Source organism: Melanaphis sacchari, unplaced genomic scaffold (assembly GCF_002803265.2).
Source record: "Melanaphis sacchari strain LSU unplaced genomic scaffold, SCAv2.0 Contig40_pilon_pilon, whole genome shotgun sequence".
In the NCBI taxonomy this organism is placed as follows: domain Eukaryota; kingdom Metazoa; phylum Arthropoda; class Insecta; order Hemiptera; family Aphididae; genus Melanaphis; species Melanaphis sacchari.
This window is the reverse complement of record NW_020271264.1, coordinates 529,117-551,037: the sequence shown is the minus strand read 5'-3', so window position 1 is coordinate 551,037 and position 21,921 is coordinate 529,117. Positions and strand designations below refer to the sequence as shown.

Below are 21,921 nucleotides of genomic sequence, written 5' to 3'. Positions count from 1 at the left end.
AATGAAATGTCTTGTTAATAATCTAGAAATATAATCAATAAATTTGCACATAATATCTTATTATCTCACATTCACACCACACACGCATAATACCAAAGTTTTTCCGAGAGAATTGAAGTTAATTTATCTGCTACTGAACTTTTTCTGATATTTTTAATCAATTAAATTGTAAAATATGAAGCATTAACGATTTATTTTATTATAATATCGTTTATACTAATAATAAGTTAAATGGTAACATTTTAATAAATTTATATAGTATATTGTCTCAATATATGATTAAAATTATCCATTCATTAGTCATACCTCCATAGGTTATAACGTTATAAGTTATAACTGTTATAACTGTTAAGTTTATGACAAAAGTTATAACGCATGTGACGTCGTACCTGCACAAATCGGAATGAGTAATCGACCGAGACCAAGTAGTTAATTAGCGATTGTGAAAGCAAAAATTTTGGAAACAGAAAAACAATGAACGTAATTATATTCGTCAATAATTATTGTCGTCACTAAGCCGGAAAATAATTTTAAAACTAAGTCTGGTCTGTCAATCAATCAATTTTATTATTTAATCATTTATCAAAACAATGTTATTTTCTACTAGAAATATTTATTAGAATATAAAATGTTAATATAAATTATTTAAGTTTGATTCCAAGATAATTTTCCATTTTGAAACACTTAATCAGAATTACGGGATCAAAACCGGGACTTATAGCAACATTGGCAACCTTAATTTGTAATAAATTATATGAGAGGGAGCCCTGGGAGATTAATTGCTAAGTGAATCATTAATAATATTTCGGGTTTTTAGGGAGTAGTGAATTGAGTAAAGTATTGGCTAGAGAATCTTTCACGAGTGAAGTGACACGACACATCAGAAAACCGAAATATTTTCCAAAAAAAATAAGTCATTATCAAGATCCTTTATTATGGTGAATAGACAATAAAAAAAATATTCCCATCAATTTTTAAATAGAAAATAATATTTAAGTGTACTAGCAACAAATATCTTGCGAACACTTATTTAGTGAATCTGGTTAAGTTATTACTTATAGTTAATATCTTATAAATTAAAATCAGTTATTACTAGACAGAGTCAATTAACCATCTTTTTTAAATTCGTGTTTGAAAGAAATAAAAGAATTAGATAACGGTATGTTAAAAATTCAAAACTATTAAATATAATATATTTTAATTTAATATTTTAAAATAATTTTTCAAGAATAGAACTGAGCAGAAGTTATATGTTATATGATAATCGAAAATTTAATAATGTAAAAAATATTGCCGTACATTACTACTAGATAGGCAACTAATTCAACTCTTGTGACTTATTCAGGTATCTACTGAAATATCGATGTACTGTTAGTAATAATATACAATATAACTTATTATTTTTTTAATATTAAGTATTTAAATAAATATTAGTGCGAAAATATTATTCAATATAGATTTTAATTTACATAGATGTATATCTATGATGTAATCTACCTAAGTACCAAATAATATAATGTAATTAAATTATGGAAACTAACAGGTCCTGGTTTGGGGGATACCAGCCTACTATTCTCACTTCTTAGTAAGCAGGTGGCCCATAGATACAATATAAAAAAAGACTTTTTTTTTTTGCTCATTAATTATTTAAAAAAATTCGATTATTTTATTACAAAATTGAAGTTTGCACTCTACTGTGGTGTAGAACAATTTGCACAGTGGCCTAGTCCTGGTTGGAAACTAGGCATGTGGTGATATTACTCTACAATTTAAATTCTATACCACGTATATAAATTTATTTTATTAATAAAAAAAATACATAAAACTATAAAAGCATAAATGATAAGTACATAACATATGTAATTTAATATTAATTTTTTAAGTACTATGTATATAATACATATGTGCTAAAAAAAAAATAAATAAAATATATATTAATATATAAATTTAGTGTTTAAATTGTTAGGTGGAACACAGAAGACTGGAGAGTGGAGTACCTACCTATCTCTTAAAAAAAATATTTAGCTAACTCCTTTTAAGTTCTAAAAATATAAATCAAATTTTCAGGTACACGAGTTTTTTTACATTTTTGTAAACCCTTATTCTAAATATTTCCTTATTTAAGTAATATGTGTAATATTATACTTATTACCAATAGGTTAAGTTATATTTACATATGTACGTAGTATAATATTATATATAATATAGTTTATCATCTACTTATGCTAATTATATCGATGTTTAATTCAAAAACGACAAATTTTCAATGCTAATGATCAGTGCCGTGCCTAGCATTATTAGTACCCGGTGCCAAAAATTATTTTTAATGCCTTTATCCCCTCTACCATGTATGTTTATACCTATAAAGAGAGACATAAAAATAGGGGAGAGAAATCGTTAGATTTACCATTTTTTGCACATTTCTAACTTAATAGATTAGTAATATAATATTTAAACTGTATACGTAGAATAAAAAATATTGATAGATAGGTACTTATTATACTAAACTGGTATAATTTATTTACGAATTAAATTTGTTCGATTGCATAAAAAATAACTTATCTTCAAATAAATGCTAATAAAAAGTAATTTTGTACCTATTTCTGCAATGAGTGATGTGAACATTATCATAGATGGGTTCAAAATAAAATCGTATAACTTGTTCCAGTCGAAATTCTGTTATTAAATTATTAATTATATAACATAACAATAATAGTGCAGTATACATATTATATTTATAGTATATTATTATTATTGACGATCAATGACGTCGTTATTTCGAGATAAAAATAAAAAGCAATTATATCCATATATGAACACGTATTTTTACATAATTGCCAACAATACATTTCAAAACGTTATCTCATCGCCAGTCAAAATAATGAATCGACACCGCCGATCTGGATGATATTATTATATTGAAAACATTAAAAAGTTAAAATTAATATGGTTAACTTTCATCTATCAGTAATATTACTTGGATTATAAAAAGATTTTGGTGCCCTGGTAGTCATGGCGCCCGACGCATACGCACCTCTTGCACCCCCCTAGGTACGGCACTGCTAATGATTTTATATGATGTAACAATTTATAATACTATATAATACAAATAAAAAATTGTATTAAATAATTTTATATGTGGGAAAGAATGTGGGTATATCTGTTATCATAGTTTTTCGTTTGTTTTTTTTAAACTAACTTTCAAGAAACAAATCGAAAATCATTTTTCAATTACCTAACGTATTACTTACACACATATACAAACACATCATTGTAAAGTAAATACATTCATTACTCCATTCCGTGGAATCCAAAATAATTAAATGGTGTCAATTAAATATTATAATAATTTGTTCTCGTACCTTTTTAATGTTATTAATAATTATAGATTTCAAATATAAGGATTCCGTATTTCTTTCTGTATAAATAAACGTAATTCTAATGGTACTTAGGTATAATATGTTTGGAAATCTTGTATAATTTAATAATACTTATTATTATTAAGTAAATTAAATTAAAAAAAAATAAAATAAAATAATTTATAAAATGGTAGTATACCACTATATTAAAGTAATAATCACGATATTGTTACAAACAAGTAATTGTTAGGTAGTACTTTTTATGATGTTATTACTTATACTCCTTTTTAAAATGTTATTATTAAACAATATTTAATATATTTCGACCAACACACGTTTGAAAATTATTTAAATAAATAAAATCATTATTATTTGTTACTTTCCATGTTTAAAAAACGATATAAATTAACAATCATTAAACATTTAATGAATTAATAGGAAGATAATGGTCCCTAAACATCATTTAGTAGCTCATAGTTGGGTCAATACATTTAATTTAACCGATAAATTAATTTATTTTTCATGCGACTCAACAAAGTCTATTAAATCGTTTAAACTGCAGATTGCAATTAGTAATCAACAGAGAGAGCTGAAGTGCAACAACGTATATTATTATATTTCATAATATATCAATCTATATAATTTGTAAACGAACGGAAGATGAACCACATAAACACATATCCGTTTCTGACTATAGTTCATCGTGAATAGTGAGTATGATATGTATAAATGTGCTCACATGAAACAATAAGTTGTTTAGTTGGATTGTAGTAATCGAAGTTCAGTACGGAAAAGTAAGTAAATATTATTTAATATATTTTTCTTTATAATATAGGTAATATAATAAAATTATAAATTATTAATTCATTTTTTTATTTGTGTGATTGGTAAACCATTAATAAGTCCATAAATATATCTATTTATATTAAACTATATAATATAATATTTTACTTAAATGGTCACATATAATATTATAGGTATGAGGTATCTAAATTTTTAACCTTGTGGCTTTAATTATTATAAATTATAAATTACAATTTAAATATTTTTTTATGCATTATGGCAAGGTTTTAATATTCAACACTAAGAATCATGTAAATATGCAATTATAAATTATACGTTATAATAGTAAATTACGTAAGGACTTGGGAATAAAGATATACTTTTTTATAATTTAACGAGTATTATCGCATTCAGTATTTTAATAACTAGTTATTTATTTATAAAAGCTATTATATATTATATTATACTATTTTATTGGAAATAAATTATTAAGATACTAGCAGTATTATTCGACTCCAACTAGGTTAAGATTAATCTATCTATCTTTTGTTTTTCGGTTTGCTTTGAAACATACAGTACTTACAAAATCTGTGAAAACCCTGTCAAAATCGATTCATCTGTTTTGAAACCCTTTTCGGACAAATAGAAAGATATCTAAACCGACTAAACCAAATATGCATATTTTATACAATATTACATTTAATCGTTACGTTTAAACAATTTGAGTAAAGAATACTTTAAATTTATAATATTATCAAATAAAAAAAAAAATAATTAATAAAAAGAAGTACTTTATTATATTTTGGCTTTCTTATATAAGTTTACCGTATACCTAGTTAATACATACCTAAATAAATGAAGAATATATAAGGTAACTGTATTATATTTATATGTAATCACTAATCACTAATCAGTGTTTTTAATTTGTGCTTATAGGTACATACATTTTTATTTGTATAGAATGATTAAATTGTGGGCTATTGCATTCTTTAAAGACGTAAAGTTATCAAATAGGATAAATGGCCCTTGTTATAGTGTTTTTACTACACATAAAAGTGTTGAAAATATATTTGTAGGTATATGATTTATTACAAAAATATATAGGTACATCGTCATTCATCGTGTAAAATATTAAGAAATAATGAAGTACAAGATATTATTTATTCATAAGTATATATATTATTATTATTAAATATACAAACACTTTATTACTATGTGCATGATTTATTAATAGTAGCATTTGGTTGAATATTATTAAATTCAACTAATAATAATAAGCATATATTCTGATGAAAAATATTACAGATAAATTTTTCCGGTATATAGGGTCACTTAGATAAGCATTATTATCCAACACTTTTAAAATTAACAACATATATCATGTTCCGGCGAAAACAGTAATCAGTAATAATAATGAATAAAAAAAAATATATTTTATGTCCGTCAAAGATAACAATAATATAGGTACCTAATACTATATGGAGCAAAGGAAGTCATTTGATCAGCATTATAAAAATGTTTTTTTTTTAAATTTCAATAATTTCATAATACAAATGAAATTGATAAGTAAGATATTATTAAATAATGGCAGGTTATAATATTTAAATTTCAACATTTAAATAAAATTAATTATAAATATAAAAAACATGTTAAAAACTTAATATATATATATTATAAAGACATTTTATCGATAGTTCAATATTCGGGTATAGGTGTGTTATGTAAAATAACTAGTATAATGGTATATAAGCAATAACTGGTTTTATTAAGTATACATGCATTTTACATACCTAGTAACAATAATAATGATATTAATATAAATACGTAATAATATGTGTTTAAAATATAAGTACTTAAAATATTATGAATTTTAACTTTTAATTTTTTTAAATATTAATATTTTGTCTATAGTTAAAAAACATATACTTGATTTATACTGAGTAGTAGTTAAAATATCTACCTGTATTATTATATAATTGTTAAATGTTTTTAAACATTTTTATGATTGGAAAAATAACGGTAGCTGTAGCCATATGACTATATGAGTATAAAAATAAAATATAACATGTATAAGATTGTCTTTTACTGGTACCTATGCATTATAAAAAAAAAATTAATTTTGTCTTATGGTTTTGTTAAATTAAATTAAATCTTATATTAGTTTTGTTCTTTAATATTAAATGTAATTGATAGTTATTAGTTATTACGATTACCAAATTACCTACCTTTAAAATAATATATTTATTATTTTATTTTAAATTATACACATATATGGTATAATAAAATTCGTACATAGACCATGAACTTTACTGTGTGGACATTATAACATGTATACGGGTATAAAAATAATAAAATATAATAGTTCAACAATTTTGTAGTGGCTTTCTTTAGATTGTTGTACATAATAAAATATTATATACTAGTATATTAAGAAGTAAATTATAAATAGGTACCTTTGAGGTTTAGTAGTTACCTCTAAGTGATATAACCTAACAAAATACTACCTAAATATCTATAATTCTTATAGATACTAGATAAGTTAAGTTATACTTTATATATTCATGTTATATAGTTGTCACGAAAGTCGAAAATATTGACCAAGTTTTCATTTAGTTTTATTTAAAAGCAAACGAATCAGTAGGTAGGTATTTATAATTGAAATTCGCCGTTTATTATGTATGTAAAAGACAAAAGTATAAGTAAAATGTTTATAATATGTATATTTCTGCAGATTGTATAATAAGTTATTTACATAATATTATACTTAGTACAATTTGTTTTGTATTACTCATTAATTATTACTGAATCTAATAATATTCGATAACTTTTCTGGATGATAAATGGTAACACATATTTATATGTTTGCTACATTATGAGCATTATGAGACATGGTTTAAAACGCATTAATAATTTTAATGACTTGGATTTTAATTAAATAACATATTCAGTTGTATATTTTTTTTCACGAGGAAAAAAAATTATTGCATTATTAATTAACCCAATTAAATTTTGATTACAATATCATCCAAGTTTAGTGTCAATAATAATAAACGCAAATTACTGAATTGATATTACTCTTAGAGTTTTAATTGAGTCAATCGTGCTCAATTATACAAATTATAATATAAATACCTACCATAATTATTATGATCATTTAAAATGTTATGAATAAGCAATAAAATAAACTTAATAATGATTACCTATTAAAGTATTGATGATTAAATTATCATAAAGGAAGATATTTTGTTGAATTTTTTGAGAGAGAGGCTATTATTATTTAAACTTTAGATTCTAAAACATTGTGGCTAATACCTCGAGTATTATTTATATGATTCATGGATGTATATGTATATTTAATTGAATTTATAGAAGGGAGAGCTGAGGTATTTGAAATTCGGAAGTCTACCCCTTTCTCACTATGACTATATATACATTTACAAACAGGATTTAAAAATAATAGTAATTAATATTAATCTATCAATATTTTAAAATAAGAAAAAAATGTTGAATATAATAAATATTTGATTGTACGTGTAATATTATATTTATTTCATATTTTTATAAAACCATTTAAAAAGATTATTATTCTTAGTGTACAAATTTTGATAACTCAGACTTTACTCTTGTTCGAATTTTGATTTATCCAAAAAATTATTTGTGTAACATTTTACAGAATTTACATAAGAAGGTTAATTTTCATTAACAAAAAAAAAAAAAAAAAATGATATTGTTATAGCATAGGTACTCTATAAATGGAATAAAATTTTAATAATTTAAAATATGATCTTTAAGTGTAAATTCTTAGATAAGAACTTTTCTAAAAATCAAAATTTAAATTTTTTAAAGTTATTATTAGAAGAACATACATAAAGAATCACCTTTTAATTTTTAAATTTTTATGTACCCATTATAAATATATAGGTACCTAATGCTAGTCCAAAGTAATGAGTTGAATTGAGAACGAAAATTAAAATTGTAACGTTTAAGATTTAATATTTTCCTATGTTTATACTACTGCGTCTAACCTATTAATCGCATAGTTAAGATATCACATGCCTAACTTATATGCATCTATAATACTGTTCTCTATAGCGGTATCATCTTGTAAAACAGTATTAGAAATTGACTTTCTTAAGTTTAAATAAAAATTAATCTATAATATTCTTGAGGACATACGAACGGGCCTTTTTGCACTGCTAAAGTGCTAAGGCTGATGTTCTAAATCACGGGCACACGACGGGTTTTACCTGTGGGCTGTGGCTAAGTGTTCAAGTTTATTGTATTATAGTTACTTAGATATCTATTAGTTAATTACTTAAATCATACATTGCAGCGATTCTTAAAAAGCTCTATCAAACGGTTTTCGCCAGGACACATTATGAGATATTTCGTAAAAAAAAAAGGTATTCGAAATAAAATTTTTAAGGAGGGATCTGCGATTTCTAAAAGTCTTTTATCAGAATACGTGTTCAACAAAAGTTTAAGAATCCACTGATATATTGTATAAGAAATAAGTTATTTATAGTTTATACATATAAAGTAGATATAAATTATGTGTTATAGCCTATAGGTGGCCCACCTACTACTTGTCTACCTAGTACCAACATATAAATTATAATACATTTCGTGGTTAGTAGATAAATAGTATGTTATGCAAAACTTTTCCTATTAATTATACAGGTATTCCAATAATTTGATGAATAATCTAAAATGAAAATTAAATATGTTGCAATAATAAAATAAATGTTTATTTTTTAGGTACCTAATAAGCTATCAATATGGTTCAGTTCAAAGATGTTGTTATTCTTGCATTGGTATTGTTTGTTCTTTTCGAGTGTTCTACGTCATTAGAAGAAAAACCAGTATGAATATTATTGTTTTATTCTTATTTAAAAATGCATGCTTTTAGCATTATGTATTTTTTACATTTACTAATTATTTTATGAACATTCATGTGTTAATTGATTTGTTTGTATTGAAAACGCGGGCACCTTTATTACCTTATTATTGAGGTTACTCGACCGACATGGAAAATTTAAATAATTGATGTGACTATTTTCATCAAATTTTCTATTGTTTAAACTTAAAGCTATTATAGACTACCTACTATTAAATAAAATTATTAATCAATGACTAGGTACTATGTTTTATTAATAAATTCTGAAATTACCATTTAATGTTATGAAAATGTAAATAAACATTTTTTCAAACATAAGAAATTTTCATAGGTATTTCTAGCTTAAACACTTAAAGATCAACATTTTTTTAGAAAACTATACCATATAATACTCCTATAAAAATGTTTTTGTCAAATACTTAATTAGTGATAAAATTAAGTTATGTATTTTTTTACCTACTAAGAATTTGAAAAAAAAAACATTAAGAAATTATCAGATTTTTTTTAAAAATATTTTTGCAATGACTCTAAAATGTTCATAAATACTAAACAATCTTTAATATTTTTTGTAGTAATGAGGATTGTTAAAAAAATTATTCAGTACTGTTTGGATCTACTCTTTTATGTTCAATAGTACAAATCACCGATAAGAACAATTTTCAGGAAGAGAAGGCTATAGTTCCAAGCATTTTTTTTTTTTAATTTTAACAAATTAAACACTTAAATTGTATTTGTATTTTTTGAAAAGTGAGAGCTTAGCTTGTACAAGAACTTGCCTATTTGTGCGTTGTGCCACTGTCTATGCTAAGTTAAGTGGTTATGTGTCAGAAATTTATTAAATTTATTTATAAAATTTTTCAGTTATTTTTTATTATATCAAGTAGTGAGTAACTAATATTGGTTTATTTCTGTAATTTTATGCAATGATAACAATAGCTCACTTTTAACAAATTAAATCCACTTTTTTTTTTAACTAAATGCATATAATTTATTATTATTTTTCATTTGTTAAATGTTAACAGAGGAAAACTAAGAAGTGGAATAGAAATAAAATTAATAATTTACCAAAAAATATTATGGAAGATGTTTTGATTAAGACTCTGGAAGGTGAAAAGAAAGCAGAAGGATCATCTCAGGCGAACATACTTCAACCTCTGGAAATTATTGATCAACAAAGTAATTATTTGTATTCATAATGCATTTAAAAATTAAAAATTAATGACTAGTGACATCTATCAAGTTCATTTATGAATTAACAATTACACTTTTTAGTTTTTACCTAAAATAAGCTAGGCTTACAGAAAGTGTTGCTTATGAAGGAAGTATATGTTTAAAAATTTATAAATTATATTTTGTTCTGCAAAAGTAAAATAAATTATTATTTTTATTAGAATCTTCATTATGGCTAACATTTAACAGTGTTATCTTTCAATCAATTTAATGTTTAAAATTGCTTGGTGGTAGTTAGTTGTTTTTATTAATACTGACATAAAAATAATAACATAATTAATAATAAAAATATCTAATAAGTCCCACAGATGTAATAATTTTTCACTATTAAGAATAATGATTTATTATTCAAACATCACTTTACTTTTCAATACAATTTAGTTATTAACAGATATTACATTTGAATATAAATTTAATATCTAAATGGTGATAAATTATCATTCATGATAAATTATTGTTAAAGTTGTATTAAATAATTTATCATTATAAACATTTCAAAAATATATCATATATTTGAAATTTCAACATTTTTTTTTTTGTAAAAATTTGAACTTAAAAAACTTATACAAAATTGATTTAGCTTTCCAGTATAATTTTTTTATCATCTATAGGTTGAAAAACTTAAAAAGAATCTTGTATTAAATTTTAAAATCTTAGATATAAAAATATATTTTTTTTATTAATTTTAAACTACAAAATAATTTACTAATTTTTATGAATTTTAACTTTAAACATTTATAAAGAAATATTGTAACTATAAATTTTTAATATTTTTTAAATCAGAAACTAACAAATTATGAGGAGCTTTGTTTTAAATTTTCATGAATAATTCTACTTAAAGAATAATTCTTGATTGATATCTATAAAAAAAAACCGAAATAATTGAACATTTTTTATGTTTATAAATAACTTAAAAATGGCTGATATATTTGTGAATTTTATCATAAATAGAAAATGATAATATAAATATTTGATGAAAATTTCAAGTATAGTTATTTGTTTTTGAGTTAAATTACAAAAATAAAATCAATTTTGTCAAAAATTAAATTTGTGTAAAAATTTATATTTTTATTTTAAAATTTTTTTTCCGATTACAAAAAATGACAGAGAATTTTTAATTCTTAACATGAATAATGTATAAACTAAATCCATTTTTATGTTCAAAACCATCCCCATTTTTGAAAATCGAAGTATTTTATCAACTACTTATCGTTATATACACAAAAACTTATATATTACAAAATCAGTACATTCATTACTCTGCTCAGAATTTAAAATAAAATAAAATTATATTAATTCTCTAAATATTTATATATAATTTATAACATCTCAATTCTATAATAAAATCTTAAATAAAATTTAATTACAATATGTATAGAACTCCATAGATAATTTATTTTTAACTTTCTTGGCCCTGATATTCTACGTGTAAAAAATATTTAAAAAAACTGGTACAATATTATTTTAAAAATATAATTTTTTTTTTTGTCACATCTAAATATTAGTTTTTTTTTATGATTAAAATTGTATAAAAATATCACAATTTAAAGATTAGATCAAAATTTATAAAATTTAATTATCCTTTTAGTCAACATTAATCATAACTGACTTAATTGAATCTTCAGGTCTTGAGGTTAAAATAGCTTGTGCACCCTTAGGAAAAACATATATCAAAAATCCATCTAGTATTATACATCCTTCTTCACAATGGGTCTCTACTTCGGCTTGTTTTATTTTATCAGATTTTATCAGTTCATCATTTGACTGCCAAAGAGATCTTCCTGTTGGTTCTCTTATAGTATATTGTAAATTTTCCAAATCTGGTCTATAAACTAGATTTTTATTATAATCATTAGCTATTTTTATACATTCTTGTTCTGATATTTGACAAAATTTGTAACTTAAAATCTTTCGAACTTCATTAACACTAATTTTATTCAATGCATAACTCCATGCACTTGATCCAGTTCCGGTACTTATACAAAGTCCAGATGATTTTATTTTTATAGGCACATTACCATCAAATTTACACTCCATTTCAGAAGTGCGTCCTGGCATTTTATCACCAATAAATACTTCATTAAGCGCCAACATGTCATGTGATGAATGAGAATCTGGTCTAACTTTTACAAAATCTTGATACATATTTATCGGTGGTTCCATTTTTTCTAAAAATAATAGGTAATATTATTAAGGAATTGAAGTTATAACATTTGCATTTTTTTTTTATATACTAATCTATTGTTAAATAGGCTTAAAATGTTTTTCATTAAATTGTTCAATTTAAACAATACATGTAATTGCAATAATATTTAGCTTTAAACATAATTAAATGGAATTAAACTTACTGCTTATTTATTTCAATAACAGTTTTTTATACTAATAATAGTTTTTTTTATACTAACAGACATTAGGTACAACCCTGAATCCAAAATATTTCGTTTATTTGGGTATCATGTTTATTCAAAATTAAAAAAAAAAAAAGATAGAAATTATTACAATTATTTTTTTAATAAACTATAAATCAAGTATATTGTAGAAATAAACTGAATTTGTAACTATAATTCATTTTTTAAAAATGTAAAATTGAGATATGCCAGAAAATATGAGCATCAATGTTCTAATTCATTTCATGTGCAGTAAACATTGAATCAAAAAATTATATCCACTGATGTTGAAAGAAGTTTCTACAGATTTAAGAATATGTTGTGAGAAAATAATTGTTGAAAATCTAAAATTTACTTTTTATCCAATGCATTAATGTAATCATTTAAATAATAATGTTTTTATTTGCATATTTTTAATGCAAATTTAAATTTTTTTATAAATTTTAAAGCAATAATGTAATAAACTAAATGTACTTTTAATGCAATAGATTCATTTTACTAAAAAAAAAAAAACAAATGTAATAGATTCTTACTCTTGATATTCTTCATTGCAACTCTAATTCTTCTTCGGTCGATGAAAAAAAAATTTTGTTTTTCTAACGTATCAAATGTCTTCTGTATATTTCGAGAGCAGATTTCTGGTAAACATAAATAACCAAGTGATGAACTTGGATTAGAATTAATACCAATAACTGGTGTTTGGTTATTTTGAACATAACTGGACATGACAAGAAACGTTCCATCTCCGCCAATAGCAATTAGAACATCAGCCCAAGATACTGCTGCAGTATTAATATCCTTAAAAAACAAAACAATTTTACATGTTATTTAAAACATATTATTTGAATGGTAATTATTTAAATTACGAGATTTCATTAATTTATAGTTACCTTCAAATTAATTATCTTTGCTTCAACATCCAAACGATTTATAGCAGATGTCACTTCTTTTACAATATTGTAGTGTTCATTATGTGATTCCAAAATTGTTTTTAAGTTGGCACCTTGGTTACTTAATTGGTTTAATAGTTGTTTTTCTGATACATTAGGGTGTTCTAGTCTTTCACGTTCAACTCTAGTGTACTTTGCTACCAATAAAACTTTTTTGTCTTTCCATAGTTGCATATATCTGCGTCCGATACACATCTGTTTAAATGTCTTTTTGATAATCATTAGGTCCTTGTCAAAAAAAACACTGCGGTGCTGGACGAATATGCAAGTTGACCGAAGATGGTGAAGCGCAATGTGTTTGTATTACAGATTGTCCTATTGAAACAGAGGAAAGAAGAAAGGTGAGTTTTATATAATAACATACAAAAGTGATTTTATTTTGATCTTATAATTTTTTTTAGGTTTGTTCAAACCATAATCAAACATGGGGTTCTGATTGTGAAATTTACAGAATGCGTTGCAACTGTGAAGAAAAATCAGAAAAATGTAGTAATCCAGAATTTAGTCACCTACATGTAGAATATTATGGCGCTTGTAAACAACAATCAGTAAGTAGTAACATCATAAAACTATAAAATTGATTTTATCTGATTAGTAATCACAGTAGTTAGTAAGAAAATTGAATTATTTATAATTAATTTGCAATAAATATTTAGGTATGTTCTGACACAGAAATGGCTGATTTCCCAAGGAGAATGAGAGAATGGCTTTTTCACATAATGCAAGATTTAGCAGATAGAGAAGAATTAAGTCCTCATTTTAAAAATAAGATGAATGAAGCAGAAACTAATATGACAAAACTTTGGAGTAATGCAGCTGTTTGGAAGTGGTGCGATTTGGATGGTTATCCACATGATAGGTAAGATAACAAAAAAGTATATATTTAAAATCAAATAAATAGTAAAATAAATAAAATGAATTAATAATATTATTATTATTATTGTAATTTGATGATATAAATTAAAGGTATCAAATATAACATATAGATACAATTATTTTAAGTTTTATTATTATTTTATAGTAGTTAATGATAAATATGAAGAAATTTATTGATTTTTTTCTAGCTATAAATAGAAAGAATTTACTTTTATTCAATATTGTATTTTTTTTTTTCAATTTACTAATAATGTTATTTTTAAAACATAATTATTTGAGAAATATAGTTAGTAATTAAGTATTATATTATATTGAATAAATATTTTACTAATATATAACATATATTTATATTACATTTTTATGTTCTAGAGCTGTATCAAGACATGAATTGTTCCCAATTAGAGCACCACTAATGTATTTAGAACATTGTATTGCTCCATTTTTAAATAAATGTGATGCAAATTCAGATCATATGGTCACACTTGAAGAATGGGGAAATTGTTTGGAAATCCCTAAAGTGAGAAATATTAAATTACTTACTATAAATATTATATAATTTCAGATTTCTAATAGCATTTTAATCATTATTGCAGGAAACACTGGAAGACGAGTGTGACGATTTACGCCAAGAATTAAATTAATAAAAACATTTATTTAAATATATTTTAGTTTGTTAATTATTTTGAAACATTTTTACTGTAGAATCTATTATCTTTTAAATTATTTATAATAGCATACATTTGTATTTAATCAAATTATATAATTAATGATTAATATATTGCAACATTTTATATTATACATGTATACAGAGTAAAATATTATGAATTTAATTAAGTAACCTCATATCATCATTCATTTTTTATAAATTGTATACAGAATAAGTTACCTAATCTTAATAAAAATATTAAATCAAAACAATTATTCAATAGTAGTTGGTAATTTAAAACATATTGCATAACTATAGCTTTTTATCAGTGTTTATTTAATGGTACCGAGGATATATCCATTTTAGTGAAATCTATTTAGTGATATATGTGTACTTAGGCATTAATTAAGAACTCCTTATGAAGTACGATTTTTTACTAATTAATGAATCTGTATGACAGGATGATTGTTTCATAAAATAAAAACTGGTATTGTATTGGTTGTAAATTATAAGTAGGCACTAAATAATTAATGTTATATTAACATTAATTAACTTTAAAATATATAACAGCTGCCAACTAGTGAGATAAGTTCTTAAAAATTTATTTTTTCAAAACATCCTTATAGCTTTTAAATACATGAAATTTTGAGATGCATCAACTCTAAATAGAATTGATAGTAAAATAATTATTAATTGATTACAAATAAAAATCTTTGCAAATGAATATCAAATAATTCAACTATAGAAGTACTTATAACATATAAGCTCTCAAAAAATATTCTTGCAAAATTGCAGGATGCTAGGATACAATATCTATAACTCTGATATTATGTCAATAATAAGTGCAAAAAGCTGAACTCAAGACTTCACATACTAAGGTTACTTCTACATTCTAATCTAATATTATCTGTTAAACTTTTATTTTATAAAACACTTTTACAATCTCTATAGAGATATAGGGTTGTTACCTAGGTCTTCATCAAAAACTTTAATAAGTAAACTATCTAAGCTTTCCAAAATATTTGCTGTTGCTTAATCATAGGAACCCTAGGGTATGTCTCTAATAACTCAATAAACAATAACCTCAAAATCTGCTTAGTCAAAACGTCAAAACTGCAACCTACTTTTTAGTTTTTTACTACAAACACTTCCATGCAAAACTCCTACTAATTCAACAGAAATTTAGCCTCATTAATATTACCCAGGAATTTGATCAGACTTTAATGGAACTGGTGCCCCAATTTAAAAAAGTGCAATAAAATTGTAAACTGCCATTAATTTAAGCTCATTAGGAGCCTCTAATATGAGATTTCCTTATATACTTCAGCATAATTTTTTTTTGTTTTTTTTTCATTCTTCATATTAATATTATTTATTGTACATAATAAGTATAGATAGTCTTATTTTTAAAAATAAAACCATATTTTTAAACAAAAAACAACTGATTTTGACATAATTTTAGGCTTTTTAAAGACATTTTTATTCCTAATTGAATTACTTCATTAATGAAATAAAAATATGTAAAAACTTTATAGAAAGTTATGACTATCACTACGTGTTTAAGATACTACATATTATACAAATCTTGCACATAAATATAAAAAATAAACATTTTTATTTTAAATTTATATGTTGAATGTAGGTACATTCTAATTAATAGCTATTTTCCGAGAATTAAAAAAAAAATTATCATAATAATAGTATCATGTAACATAAATATCAAATACATAAGTACCTATTTATATTAAATATAAACGCGAACTTTCGTTGTTGTATGTCCGTTTTTGTTTAACGATTAATATCGACGAGATTAGCCGACAACTAATCAAAGTTCAATACTTCAGTGTTCAGTCTTCAAATGTTAATTTCAGCGATAATATGAATTGTTGGATTATTTTAATATTATGTATGAGTATGATACACATTAGACATACATAATTTAATGTTAGTTTTAAAAATAAAAAATAAAAGTAATTGTGAAATGTTCGTAGTTTCCGCGTTTGTAGATTACATTTGCGCTACTACTTAGTGACTGGTGTCTCAGCGAATACTAAATGCTATTAATGCTAACTATCAAGAGTAGTATAGTATTCTGAATAAATTCAGAATTCTCCGACGCTAGACGCGACGAGATTTAGGGGAAAATCGAAATGAAACTCGAAAGTTGAACATGCGGTCGCCGGCGATGACGGGGGTCGGGGAGACAAAATGCACGTCAAACCTAGGAACGGCGAACAGAGGGAAAATCCATGCCGTCCGATCGGGTGACACTGTTTTCCACGTCGAACTCTCCGCGGTCTACGGCGATAGAGTTGTACGTCAGCCGGTGAGAGAAGTTTTCAACTATGGTTATTACTTAATAGTTAATACTTAATCACGTTTACGACGTTAACGTATTCCCGTAGCATGTGTCGTTCGGCGGATTCAAAATGCCAGAAACCCGATCGGAAACGACAGCGTTAATGATTGTACACGGACGGCGATTGTCTATTGGCATATAGTAGAAGTAGTGAGGAGAGGAGGGAGGTCCGAAGTCCACCGGAGAAAGAACGATGAACTTACGCACGTCATTATAAGCGATAAGTAACCGTAATTCGTAAGTACCGGTAAACCCTTAAACCCTATACAATAGATTATATAATAATGTCTACGTGTGAAACACAACGTACAAAAATGATTTTGAAAATAACGATTAACAGCTATTTATTTTGTTCATCGTATCCTCTCCCCACTTGTAAAGGCCATCGGTTTTGTCACTGAAAAAAGCGCTTCGAGTCTGACCGAATTCTAAAGGGTTAGGGGACAGTTAAAAAAAACGGTTTGTACATTGATCGATTGATAGACAATAATCGTGTACAGTAGTGGTCTTCGGTGTTTATTACATTCTTACTTTGAACGTGCGCGGGACTCTTGCGTCTGCACGACGACGAACTCGACGAAGACTGCGCAGTGCGCTGCGATTTATATATTTTATTCTACGTCGAAAGTCGTCGGTCGGCCGCAGCTGTTGTCACTACTCAGTACTCACTAGTCGTCAGCTGTTATGCCGTGGTCGTGTTTTCGGTCGAACGCCACACGTCTTGCCGATTAACGTCAACGTCGGTTACAGATTACGATAATACAACTGTGACGGTGGTTAGCGAAACACGATATTTATTAATAATAATAATGATGATGATAATAATGATAATATTACGGCTAGGCAGTAGGTACGGACGCGTCGGCTATACAACTGTACGACGACTAAACAAACATTGTGAGTGGTGAAAGTAGCGCACGCACACGCACCGAATACGAATTATAATATGTGGTCGAGGAAGCCGCCGGTTCGTTTCGTTTGTGTCGCCGCTTCACGCTTGTTATTGTTGTTTTCAAAAACGATATTATTATTATTATGACATGCCGCGTTATCAGTGTGGTTCGCAGTAGTTGATAACGACGGCGAGATTATCATTGTTGTTGCGGCGTTTGGCTCGTCCCGCAGTACGAAGCGACGGGGACTGGACCGCTCCGCTCCGCCCGCCGAGTGGCATGTCCGTAGCGTCATCAGCTGTTGCTCTAACGCTGTGATTGTTGTTTTCACTATCGGCTCCGATCATAAATAATACATTTTATTATCTATATGGCCCCGATGACCCCAGACCCGATCGCCGGCGGATCGTGTTGTACGTCCATAATTCCTATATATTGTTATATTTTGATTGGCGCTCGTGTTTTTGGATTGGTCACGATGTCGCGTTTTCATTCCCAAGCACTATGTTATAAATTTAATTAATTTCGAACCTAATCGCTTCGCGTCTCAATCTGCACGCAGTCCGTAGGTGTTTAGGTATCATACATATTAATTACATAATGTTATGTGAAATGTTAAAGATGAAGAATGAGGGACGCTATTTTACCAGCACGGAGCTCAAGCGCAATATGCGCGATCTAAGTTCTACCCGAAAATCTGTCTTACGGGTCTTTGGGCATTTGACGATTTGTATTAGTTGATTTTATCACCAATGTCGGCCATTTGGAAAATAAACCGACGACAACGATTTTTTTTTATTTGTGTCTGGTGACTTATTTGTTTGAGTTTACACCTTTTTCTTGGTGAGGGGGGGGGGAAGTAATGAGTTCAAAAAGTATCTTTGCATTAGATTGTACAAAATCAATTAATATCGATTATAGGTATATACGTACTTTTTTGAGAAGAACGTTTTACGAATTTTTTAATGTTTATCCATTAAACCTGTTCATAACACAATTCCACGATTTAGAGGACCTATAAACTGTATAGTTTATCGACATAGGTTAGGTTAGGTTAGGTTTAACCCTAACTTGCTAGCGGTGTCAGCAAATTAAATAATTCGTGCCTATTTATTGAAAGCGCAGAATTTTTAGAATTGCCCATCGTAACAAACGAAGTAGAGAATATGTTTTTGTTGATTTTACTGTACCTTCTATCACTATTTAAATTTCTTATGGCTGCTCTTTCGTTTTTCCAATTTCTACTATTAATATTATAAATTGTAAGTAAAATAAACGAAATGGTGTTGCCGTGTTGGTAAATGCTACCAATTATCGGTTATAAATGTGATGAGATTTTAAGTTTATACATTTAAGACATTGTTGATAAAATACCTATACGCCAATAAAATAAAATGAAAGTTTCTTATTGTACTTTAATATTTCATAACTATTAATAATTATAATACAATAATAGCATTCAAATATGCATATTGTTGTTGGAGAGGGTAGAGACAGGTCGGTTACATGCTTTTAAGTATACGTATTTTGTGTGTATAGATATTATATATATTAAATATAGTATTATGTAATTTCATGAATACACATAATATAATTTGTATTAATTAAATTTTTAAATATTATATATATATATATATATATATATATATATATATACATACATTACATAATGCAATATGCTATGTATTAATACTTATCTTGCTAAGACATTGAATATAAATTTGTCATTCGTATAAAAAAAAACCTCACTTAGTACTTGTGCTGTGTCTGGTTTTATTTTCAAATAATTATTGTGCATCATAGACAAATATGATATTGCTGTGATTGATTATAATTAGATGATTTTCCATCATGAAATAAATTATATAATGTAATATTTGTATGATTTATAAGCTTTTTCTCGTACAAAAAAAAATGTTACAATAAATATACCTTTTTGAATCAAAAGAAGTTAATTACTTGTTTAGTTTTATCATACTAATCTAAATACTATGATATAAATATTAAGATTTTAGACTACATTTAAAATAATTCAACAGTAAATGTAATAGATACTCTTATAAATTTAACTAAGTATTTAGAGGTTTAGAGCTGTTACTAATATATTTTATTATTATTATTATTATTATTATAGCTTTAAGTAACAATCAATATAGCTCGACAATTATATAAATAAAAAAAATAAAAAAGTACAATTTAAAATACTGTTATTAATATATCTACTCTATTTTTATATTTTAAATTCTGAGCAAAGTGAAAAATATATGATATTCCAATTATGTATGTTTTCTGTGTATGTACGTATATACAGTATACACGGTATATAATAGAAAAAAAATGCTTCAGTTTTTAATATCAATATAATTTCTAGTAAGAAAGTAAATCTAGTTAGACTTTCAGGTAATAAAAAAAAATTCCTAGTAAGTACTTTATTTAATAATTGGGAAAAATAAAAAAATGGAAATTTTTATGTAAAACCAGTTTTTGACAAATTAATTTTCTTATTTTAATATAATTTAAAAATGAATTATCATAGATATTTGAAATTTTTATCAAATGGTCATAATACCATTTCACATGTTATAATTTTCGAAATATTTTTATTCTTTTTAAGCTTTTTATTGATATTTGAAAATTTGAATTTTTTTTTTAAAGTGGCAAAAATTAATTCAATTTATCATAATAATAATAATAAAATAAATTACTTTAATAACAATATCATGAAATTTATTTAATAATACACGTTTACAGACCGTCTGGCATCTTCACTCGAAGTTTTTGTGTGGAGTGTTTTTTTTATTATTGAATTTAAATTAAACTTATACGTTGTAATGACTTACTTCTTAATGACGAGGTACTTACTGTTAATCAGTATAGTTATTTACTTTTCTTTTTTTTTTTAAATTATTATTTTTTAAGTTAGATAATAAATAAAAAAGTATAAAATAATTAAATTTGTAGAATTTTGATTTGATATTTTTAAATTTGTTAGAGTTTATTGTTTAATTTCAATTACTGAATGCATAATTTTAGCACATGCAAGAAATATTTGAACCTAAAGTAATGTATTATGGATTTTTAAAACAAAATATTTTTTTTATGATTATTATATTTCAAAAATTTTAAATTTATACTTAAGATTTTATTTTTACTTAAAATCAATATCCATCTACATTTATTAGTGCTGATATAACTATTGATTTCTGCAGGTACAATTTCAGCGATTAACCGGTTATCTATTATAATATTTTAATATACCATGCTTAATTTTATTAATAATAATTTATCGATTATTATAATTTATCTTTATGGATTTTACCTGTTTACAATACGCAAAGTAGGCTATTAATATTCGTTTTGGATTAATTATATACCTATGTGTAACACATTATGAAAAACGGAAAAATGAAAAATACCTATGTCTATTTATAAAACACTATAGGCTGATTAGCTATGATAATTATATTTATACAAAGGAAATTACATTGTATGTTTAGAAAATATTAAGCGATAAGAATTAAAAGATAAATCTCTTGGTTGT

The 21,921-nt window shown here is 25.0% G+C and overlaps 3 protein-coding genes across 4 annotated transcripts in view; 2 read left to right on the top strand and 1 right to left on the bottom strand.

The window, feature by feature from the left end:
* Window positions 1-4,006: 4,006 nt before the first annotated feature.
* Window positions 4,007-15,145, top strand: LOC112597390 (SPARC). Its single transcript, XM_025343427.1, has 8 exons — window positions 4,007-4,153; window positions 8,901-9,004; window positions 10,062-10,215; window positions 13,832-13,947; window positions 14,008-14,154; window positions 14,263-14,465; window positions 14,852-14,999; window positions 15,076-15,145. The coding sequence occupies exons 2-8, from the start codon at window positions 8,921-8,923 to the stop codon at window positions 15,121-15,123; spliced, it is 900 nt and encodes a 299-aa protein (XP_025199212.1). The 5' UTR covers window positions 4,007-4,153; window positions 8,901-8,920; the 3' UTR covers window positions 15,124-15,145.
* On the bottom strand, window positions 11,781-13,828 carry LOC112597389 (NAD kinase 2, mitochondrial). The gene is made up of 3 exons (XM_025343426.1): window positions 13,547-13,828; window positions 13,190-13,454; window positions 11,781-12,437 (listed from the first exon to the last, which is right to left on the bottom strand). The coding sequence occupies exons 1-3, from the start codon at window positions 13,826-13,828 to the stop codon at window positions 11,854-11,856; spliced, it is 1,131 nt and encodes a 376-aa protein (XP_025199211.1). The 3' UTR covers window positions 11,781-11,853.
* Window positions 15,146-17,439: 2,294 nt separating the features above from the next.
* LOC112597290 (glutamine--fructose-6-phosphate aminotransferase [isomerizing] 2-like) overlaps window positions 17,440-21,921 on the top strand; it is a 20,746-nt gene continuing 16,264 nt past the window's right edge. The window contains exon 1 of one of the 2 annotated variants that reach the window (XM_025343258.1): window positions 17,440-17,724. The gene's annotated coding sequence lies outside the window, so the exon portion shown is untranslated. The remainder of the gene's footprint in view (window positions 17,725-21,921) is intronic. The other variant, XM_025343257.1, reaches the window with a different exon arrangement.

Bases quoted from the DNA above. Each gene is read 5' to 3' on its own strand.
- LOC112597390 (XM_025343427.1), top strand. From the start codon at position 8,921: ATGGTTCAGTTCAAAGATGTTGTTATTCTTGCATTGGTATTGTTTGTT. The intron at 14,155-14,262 runs GTAAGTAGTAAC...ATAAATATTTAG, and splicing joins GCGCTTGTAAACAACAATCA to GTATGTTCTGACACAGAAAT. The intron at 15,000-15,075 runs GTGAGAAATATT...TCATTATTGCAG, and splicing joins ATTGTTTGGAAATCCCTAAA to GAAACACTGGAAGACGAGTG.
- LOC112597389 (XM_025343426.1), bottom strand. From the start codon at position 13,828: ATGATTATCAAAAAGACATTTAAACAGATGTGTATCGGACGCAGATAT. The intron at 13,455-13,546 runs GTAACTATAAAT...TTGTTTTTTAAG, and splicing joins CAAAGATAATTAATTTGAAG to GATATTAATACTGCAGCAGT. The intron at 12,438-13,189 runs GTAAGAATCTAT...TATTATTTTTAG, and splicing joins TGCAATGAAGAATATCAAGA to AAAAAATGGAACCACCGATA.